Raw genomic sequence first — 8,083 nt, 5'->3', positions numbered from 1 at the left:
CCCACTGTGCAGAGGAGGCAATTCAAGCCCAGAGATGTTAAGGGATTTGTAGGAACCACACAGCTTCAGTGGAGGAGACAGAAGTGGAAGTTACAAGGGTCTGATTGCAGAATTCGTGCTCCTACCTACGACAATATGCTGGTGGCCCAGCTCCCTGTCGAGACACCAAATTAATCCCTAGGGAGAGATGACGTCAACCAACAGCTCCCAAACCACTGGTGATCCCGCACAGCAGCGAAACAAGTAACGACCCTGCACCGCCGTGGTGCTTGCAACGCGCCTGGAGGGCCAACAGGTGGCGCCCGAAGACCGCCCACGGCTTTGTTTTGCAAATTTGCCTAAATCGCCGCTGCAATCTACCCGGAAGCAGTTCTGTGGTCGGGGCGGGTAAATGTTTCCTCTTCCCCGCCAGCCTTTTGTAGAGTGTCTACAGGAATTGGAGTTTAGCGGGTGCTGAGATTTTAAAGAGAACCCTCGGCACCACCACCCCACGCACGTATTACAGTTCTTATTTTCTATCAGAACTCGGCGTGCTTGCTTATGACCACGTTTAACCGTTGTTAGACATTTAGATTCTGAATCATGTCCATTTAAAGATCGCAATACTTAATCTGTTAATACTTGTGAGGGAGGGCCCGTCAGTTATCCAGCCCCGTCCTTCGCAGGGTGGCAGGGGGAGACAGACATACTTTTCTGGGTGAATTTGGGCAAACCCCTCCTCCTCTCACCATGTCACTTTCCCAGGTATAAAGTGAGGGTTTGGATAGTACTTTCCAAGTTTGCCAGTGGCTTTCGAATTCCCCGGGGGCGGGGAGGGGGGAGTTATTTCTTAAAAGTTCCTATGTTGGGGGGCTGGGTGGCAGGCACGTGGGTTTTGCAAGCTAGGCAGCTGATTGTGATACCAACCCGGGTGTGGGAGATCCCTGACCAGATCACCTCGGAGGGATCCTTCCAGCCTTAACCTCCTCTTACTTCCTTTATAGGACTTGGTGTTGAACTTTTAAAATGGAACCTTAAAAACAGGAGGAATGCCCCTGTGGAACCACTTTGCAGAGTAGATTTTGGCGTTTGACAGACCCTGGGCAATCTCTCTTGGCCTGGCCACCGGCCCCCAGGTCTTCGTGTTGTGGAGACAAGATGGACAGATTCCTGGTGAAGGGGGCTGTCGGGGGCCTTAAGAGAAGGATGGAACAAGAGCAGACTGGAGGAGGTCCAGCAGGGTTGGCAGAAGAGGAAGGAAACAGTAAGGAAAAGCACAGGAGAGCAGCCCCGGGGAATGGAGTTGACTTGGCAGGCCTCAGCTGGCGGCACATTCGAGCTGAGGGCCTGGACTGCGATTACACAGTCCTGTTTGGCAAAGCCGAAGCAGACCAGATTTTCCAAGAGTTGGAGAAAGAAGTGGAATATTTTACAGGTAAGCAGGGGATGGGGGGGTTGTGTGTGGAAGGCTGGTTTGAACACACTACTGGTCTGTGTTTAGAGAAATCCGAACTTAAGAGCCATTAATAACGGATTCCAGCACAAGCTGGAATCAAGATTGCTGGGAGAAATATCAATAACCTCAGATATGCAGATGACACCAGCCTTATGGCAGAAAGCAAAGAACTGAAGAGCCTCCTGATGAAAGTTAAAGAGGAGAGTGAAAAAGTTGACTTAAAACTCAGCATTCAGAAAACTAAGATCATAGCATCCGGTCCCATCACTTCGTAGCAAATAGATGGGGAAACAATAGAAACAGTGAGAAACTTTAATTTTGGGGGCTCCAAAATCACTGCAGATGGTGACTGCAGCCATGAAATAAAAGACGCTTGCTCCTTGGAAAAAAAGTTATGACCAACCTAGACAGCATGTTAAAAAGCAGAGACATACTTTGCCAACAAAGATCTGTCTAGTCAAAGCTATGGTTCTTCCAGTAGTCATGTATGGATGTGAGAGTTGAACTATAAAGAGAGCTGAGCGCCGAAGAATTGGTGCTTTTGAACTGTGGTGTTGGAGAAGACTCTTGAGAGTCCCTTGGACTGCAGGGAGATCCAACCAGTCCATCCTAAAGGAGATCAGTCCTGAATATTCATAGGAAGGACTGATGCTGAAGCTGAAACTCCAATACTTTGGCCACCTGATGCGAAGAACTGACTCATTGGAAAAGACCCTGATGCTGGGAAAGACTGAAGGCAGGAGGAGAAGGGGATGACAGAGGATGAGAAGGTTGAATGGCATCACCGACGCGATGGACATGAGTTTGAGTAAATTCCAGGAGTTGGTGATGGACAGGGAAGCCTGGCATGCTGCAGTCCATGGAGTCACAAAGAGTCGGACACAACTGAGTGACTGAACTGAACTGAATAATGGGTGAGTTTGTTAATTAACACATACTCCTGGCACCTCTGGGCCAAGCACCTTACTGGGCTCTTGGGATACCAACTTAATGACAGGAATCGCCTGTCCGCTGAGAGCTGGGAAGTTACCAGGTAATTCCTGTCCACCAGTTCTCAGCGTCACCTGGAGGACTCTGTTGCTTGTGAGCACTCCATTGCTGGCCCTGCCCCCTGCAGTCTCCTGTCCAGGGTTTCCGGTGCTGCTGATGCCGGAACCCACAGTGAGAACCACTGCAGGGCGGAAGGGCACGGGGCAGCGTAGAAACGCCCGTGGGAGACCCAGCCTCCTTCGAGAGCTGCGTTAGTGCCATCTTCCCTTTCATCCCCACAGTTGGCAACATCACCGTGCTAGTGTGTAAACGAACTTCATATTGCTCCAACTGCAGTCTCGTTTTTCTGGTCCTGCTGAGCAATTAAGTTCCGGTGTTTCATTTTTGTTTTTTAAATTGGACTAGGGCTGTCTCTCTCAGTGTTGGACAAGAATCGCTGCCCTCACGGGAAGGCTTTGGGTGAGCCACAGTCTCTTTTGAGGAGGTCCTCGGCCAGAGTATTAGACGTTATTCCTGTTGTACTTTCGTTCCTGAATGCTCGGGGAGCCAGTGTAGATTTCTCAGGCCCTGCCATGTCCCCCTGCACAGGTGCGCTGGCCAGGGTCCAGGTGTTTGGGAAGTGGCACAGTGTCCCAAGGAAGCAAGCAACGTACGGCGACACTGGGCTGACCTACACCTTTTCAGGCCTCACTCTGTCTCCGAAGCCCTGGATCCCCATTCTAGAGCGTGTCCGGGATCGTGTTTCTCTGGTGACTGGACAGACCTTCAACTTTGTGCTCGTCAACAGGTGACACTCTGGCTTTACCTTTTTTCCCCCCAAGAGCATGGACTGGATTTTATAAATCTTCTGTCTCTGCCAAAAGGAAGAATTTAGGATTCCACTGTATTTTACTCATTTGTACAACACATAATTCTTTAGTGTAGTTGGGGACCCAGTAGTGAACAGCACAGACATTTCGTCTTCATGGCGCACTCACCTCGGGGGTGGGGGGGGCTTCCGGGTGGCTCGGTGGTAAAGAAGCCGCCTGCCAATGCAGGAGATGTGGGTTCAATCCCTGGGCTGGGAAGATCCCCTGCAGGAGAGCATGGCAACCCACTCCAGTATTCTTACCTGGAGAATCCCATGGACTGAGGAGGTCATGGGGTCCATGACCTCATGGACTGTGGGGTTACAGAGTCAGATGTGACTGAGCACACATGCATGCACCTTGGTGGGGAGGGAGAGGCCGAGAGCTGATGAACAGGTGAACAGGATACCTTCAGTCGTTGATAAATGTCTGGTAGAAAATTAAACAGGCTGATCTAAGAACATCTGGGAGGAAGGAGTTGGGTTTCTCCACAGCACTCGATGCTTTGAGTCAGATAATCCTCTTCCTGGGGCTGACCTCTGCGGTGTTAGATGTTGGGCAGCATCCCTGACCTCCGCCAACCGGATGCGGGGAGCTCCCTGTGGATGAGAAGTGGTTGCCACCGTATCAGCACACAGGACGCAGGGCCACTGCAGCCGCCCCCAGCAGTGAGCCCCGAGGGAACGCGGGATGGAGACACACCTGTTGGCAGGCCCGCGGCCACTGCAGCCGCCTCTGATGGTGACCCATTCGGGCTGGGAAAGAACAGGATACTGGCCCCAGATTGCTGAGGTGCATGTCAAAGGGATGATTTCAATGAGCCCAGATTCTTGCATCTTCCCATACATAGAAAACACTGAACTAATTAACCTGTGATGTCTGATTTTCTTTAATTAACAATAATCTTTTGATGTTCCAACTACCTGTTTTTGTTGCAAAACCCCTCTGTATCCTGGCTCCTGCCTTATCTCTTTGGGGCAGTTCCTCAGAGCTGAGAGACCGCCTCCAGGGCTTAAGTCTTCAGTTCTGTCTGCAGAATGAAACAGTTTTCAACTTTTAGGTTGTACATTTTTTTCAAGGGTCCCTTTGGAGCAAAGGAATGTCTCCAGACATCGCTTAAGTGCCCCTGGGGTGGGCAGAATTGCCCTGGTTGAGAACTTGGGGTTTAGGGGAAAATGGTTAGAGGAGGGGTCGTGGAGGGGTGACATTTGAGCTGAGAACTAAATCGAGGGAACGTGAGCCCCACAGGCCTCTGCAGGGAGAGCAGAGGGAGTGTGGAGTGTCTGTGGAGTGGAAATCCCACTGGTGGTGCCAGAAAACAGTGTATGAGGGAAAGAGGGGTGTGGGGTGAGCTCAACTCAGAGGTGGGCAGGGGCCAGGCGAGGAATACAGATTTTATTCTAAGTTATAGAGAGAAGGCATCTTACGTGATAAAGATTTACAAATATGAATCAGGGGGACTGTAAGATGTGTGTTTGGCCTCTGTCCATGTGTGTGGGGTTTTTGTTTGTTTTAGCCATGTGACTTGTGGGATCTTAGTTCCCCAACCAGGGACCAAACCTGGGCCGCGCAGTGCAAGTGTGGAATCCTAACCCCTGGACCACCAGGGAGTGCCCTATGGGTGGGCTGTTCCAACAGGGCTGCTGACGAGGCGACAGGCTCGCTTCGCTGTGTGGGCAGGTGCAGCCCGTCAGCCCCTGCGGGAGCCTGGGTCTGTGGCACCGCTTCCCGGCTGGCGCACGAGGACTCTGGGTGTGGGTGGCGTGTTTCCAGGGAGGACTGTTCTGTGGACTCTGCTCGTTTTCTCACTGCAGGTACAAAGACGGCCAGGACCACATTGGTGAGCACAGGGATGACGAGAGAGAACTGGCTCCCGGGAGCCCCATCGCCTCTGTCTCCTTTGGGGCCTGCAGAGACTTCTTCTTCCGGCATAAGGATTCCCGGGGGAAGCACCCGTCCCGGAGGCTGGCAGTGGTCAGGCTCCAGCTGGCCCACGGCAGCCTACTCATGATGAACCACCCAACTAACACTCACTGGTACCACAGTCTCCCGGTCCGAAAGAAGGTTCTGGCTCCCCGGGTCAATCTGACATTTCGGAAAATCCTGCCTACTACGAAGTGAATAACGTTGTTAATAGTGAGTGCTTCTGTCGGCTCCTTCGCTCTCCACTCCTAGAGGGAGCTGCTTTTTCTTTTACCAACAGGGAACATAGAACGGGTTTCACCCAAGCGCAGAGCTTCTTACGGGTACAATGCAGAACTCAGAGAAAAAGGACGTTTGTATCAGACTGGTGAATTATGAAAGAATACCAGCTGATGTTTTTTTCCTAACAAAATGATTCCTTTATTGCTATAATACAGCAGATACAAAAGGTACCTCTAGCAAGTACATATGTCAGCAGTTTTTATGGCATAAACTATGAGTTTGACTCGGGTCTCTGCAAAAAAAGAAGTGACTGTAAATAACTGAATGCTAGAAATAAGATTATTTGGCCACTAATGCCTAATAATTTACAGTTTGACGAAGCCGCCCTTAAGTCAGGGGTAGAGAATATGCCTGGAGATCATTCACATTTATAGCCGTAGCCATGGCTCAGTCCCTGGCCTCTGACCAAAGGTCTACTTAAAGACAAATGTTCAAAGGAGGCACTGTTCACACCCGGCACCTCTCTTTGATGGCAGATTTCAGAGTATGTGGCGGCAGAAGGGCAGGTGCACAAAGCTACAGCTTGGGCAGGCAGGTGAAGGCCACACGACCTGGGCACATGTTGCCCCAGACTCGGGTATCACGGGGACGCTCCTTTCACCATCAGAGCCGGGTCTGCGACGAAGTTGGGAAGGGACATCTGCCGGGAGCAGAGCAGAAGCTTCACGCTGTTCCTTTCTCCCTGATGCTCGCGGTCTGGAGCAACTTCACAGTCTGCTTCTGTCTGTAGCAAGACTTCCCAGTCCTCGGGACGCGCACACACCTGGCCCGGGGACCGTCCGGGCCTCCGATAGGTTCACCTGACAGCAAGGTCTTGTCTGGGAGTGTCGCCAGCCCGCCCACCTGGGGAAACACGGTCCTCAGCCTGACCTCAGGTGACCTGGATGCACCTGATTCCAAATCTTAACTCTGAGGAGTCAGTCTGGATTTGGTATCCTTTCTTTTTTAAATAAAAAAATTTAGCTAAAACATAGATACCGCTGTGTCCTCGAAATTCCTTTGGCCCTGGGCTGCCTTCATGAGACTTACCTGAGGACGGGGGAGGATGATCAGATGGGGCCTTCTGTATGAGGTACTGGAAACCAACACATGTAGAATATGGATCTAGGACAGGATGATGGGACTAGGTATCAGCCGCTGTTGTATGTTTCAAAAGTTTTCTTAAACTTCTTTCTTCCTTTTCTGTGGGACGGGCTGGACTTTGACTGCCGTGGAATCGAACTCTTCACTTTACAGATGAGGAAACTGAGGTGTGGAGAGGTGGCGGCCCTGAGTGAGGTCCGCACCCTTCCTTCTGAATCCAGCTCTCACGCAGAGGCCGGGATTGTCTGTCTGTCTGTCTGTCATGGCCCCCGGCTCCACCTGTAAACCTCAGGAGCTCCACGTGGGCAATAAATAAATGAGAGTAATGGTCCATGGTGGGTCCTGGCATGAGAAAGGGCTTTCTACGGAGCAGGGTGGTCGTGGGTGCAGTGCAGAGGCTGCCAGGTCCTGGCTGTCCGGGCGGTTATATAAGCGGTGGCCACGCCTCTCAGAGTCCAGGACACACAGGATGACAGCAGTGAGGAAGCTGGTCACTTGTCACTGATGAAGTAGAGAAAGAATTCCCCTGAGGGGCAGGTTTGGCAGGTGAGCTTTCACTACATATAAAGACTCTGAAAGGTTAGAAAAAGACATACAAAAGGGGAAGGCGGGTGTGCGCCAGGTGTCTTCTGAATTGTCCCTTTGCTCTCCATTTGGTCACTCTGGAAAGATCAGAGCTTTGCAAAAATTGTTCGTGTGACTCCCAGATGAGGTCTGTTTTCTAGAAGGGACATGCTACAAAAGCAGTTGAGAGTGAAAGGCACTTTTTTTTCTTTGAAATTGTTGCCTTTAATGATTTCACTAATTCATCCATTTTCGTGAGCCTTGCTTGCTTATTAAAAATAAAAGATCTACGCTGAAGCCCTGGAGGATCAGACAGAGTTAACTCCCCTTTGAGAACACCTGAAGCATCAGAATATATTTTAAAAAGGTGGCTTCTGGAGTCTGGTTTCCTTTAATTACCTGTATCGGGTGAGTGACAAGACATGGTCTAGACACACGGCACCCGGTGCTGCCGCCCTGGTGCCCACGGGCAAGCTGTGCGGGGAGGGAGTGGGGGCCTCATCTGGTGTGAATCGGGGCCGCCAGCTCCTCTGTGGAGCCTGTTCTTACGCCACACCAGGAGGCCGCAGGACTCTAGCGGGGCTGCTTGCACGCGCACACACGGCACACACAGGAACAGACACGCAGGGCTGGGACCGGCGGCTCTGCAGCCCCGGGGCGGGGCGGGGTCACTCCTCAGACTTGTGCTCCCGCCCCTGCGGCCGCGTCTGGGAGAGGACGCGCTCGTAGAACAGGAGGTAGGCGCTGGAGGACAGCACCTCCTGCAGGCTGGCCTTGCGGACGGCGTCGTCGGACACCCACAGCCACTGGCTGCTGGCGGAGACGGGGTTCTTGGCCGAGGGCGGGGAGCGCCGGTAGGTCACGAAGTGTCCAGAGTGCATGTCCCCATGGTGGACGACCACGGCCATCAGCTGGAAGAGGTATGTGGAGGAGCTGAACGGGAGGAACAGACGCCAGT

The 8,083-nt window shown here is 52.0% G+C and overlaps 2 protein-coding genes across 5 annotated transcripts in view; one reads left to right on the top strand and one right to left on the bottom strand.

Moving 5' to 3' along the window:
- Positions 1-381: 381 nt before the first annotated feature.
- On the top strand, positions 382-6,453 carry ALKBH2 (alkB homolog 2, alpha-ketoglutarate dependent dioxygenase). 3 transcript variants are annotated; one of them, XM_043438455.1, is made up of 4 exons: positions 382-496; positions 984-1,414; positions 3,014-3,212; positions 5,088-6,453. In XM_043438455.1, the coding sequence occupies exons 2-4, from the start codon at positions 1,138-1,140 to the stop codon at positions 5,392-5,394; spliced, it is 783 nt and encodes a 260-aa protein (XP_043294390.1). In that variant the 5' UTR covers positions 382-496; positions 984-1,137; the 3' UTR covers positions 5,395-6,453. The 3 variants fall into 3 exon arrangements, with proteins under 3 accessions (XP_043294390.1, XP_043294374.1, XP_043294382.1); XM_043438439.1 differs by having other exon boundaries at positions 388-744; XM_043438447.1 differs by having other exon boundaries at positions 403-492.
- USP30 (ubiquitin specific peptidase 30) overlaps positions 5,592-8,083 on the bottom strand; it is a 23,300-nt gene continuing 20,808 nt past the window's right edge. The window contains exons 13-14 of one of the 2 annotated variants that reach the window (XR_006263741.1): positions 6,508-8,058; positions 5,592-6,321 (exon numbers count right to left, since the gene is read on the bottom strand). Coding sequence is in view for 1 of the 2 variants with exons in the window: in XM_043438419.1 (XP_043294354.1) it covers positions 7,794-8,058 (265 nt within the window). In the remaining variant the exon portion in view is untranslated. Of the gene's footprint in view, positions 8,059-8,083 lie in introns of both variants that reach the window. The other variant, XM_043438419.1, reaches the window with a different exon arrangement.

The sequence above is a fragment of the Cervus canadensis genome, chromosome 1 (genome assembly GCF_019320065.1).
Source record: "Cervus canadensis isolate Bull #8, Minnesota chromosome 1, ASM1932006v1, whole genome shotgun sequence".
Classification (NCBI taxonomy): domain Eukaryota; kingdom Metazoa; phylum Chordata; class Mammalia; order Artiodactyla; family Cervidae; genus Cervus; species Cervus canadensis.
The sequence above is the reverse complement of the archived record's forward strand: the minus strand, read 5'-3'. Positions and strand labels throughout refer to the sequence as shown.

Bases quoted from the DNA above. Each gene is read 5' to 3' on its own strand.
- ALKBH2 (XM_043438455.1), top strand. From the start codon at position 1,138: ATGGACAGATTCCTGGTGAAGGGGGCTGTCGGGGGCCTTAAGAGAAGG. The intron at 1,415-3,013 runs GTAAGCAGGGGA...CCCCCTGCACAG, and splicing joins AGAAGTGGAATATTTTACAG to GTGCGCTGGCCAGGGTCCAG. The intron at 3,213-5,087 runs GTGACACTCTGG...TTCTCACTGCAG, and splicing joins AACTTTGTGCTCGTCAACAG to GTACAAAGACGGCCAGGACC.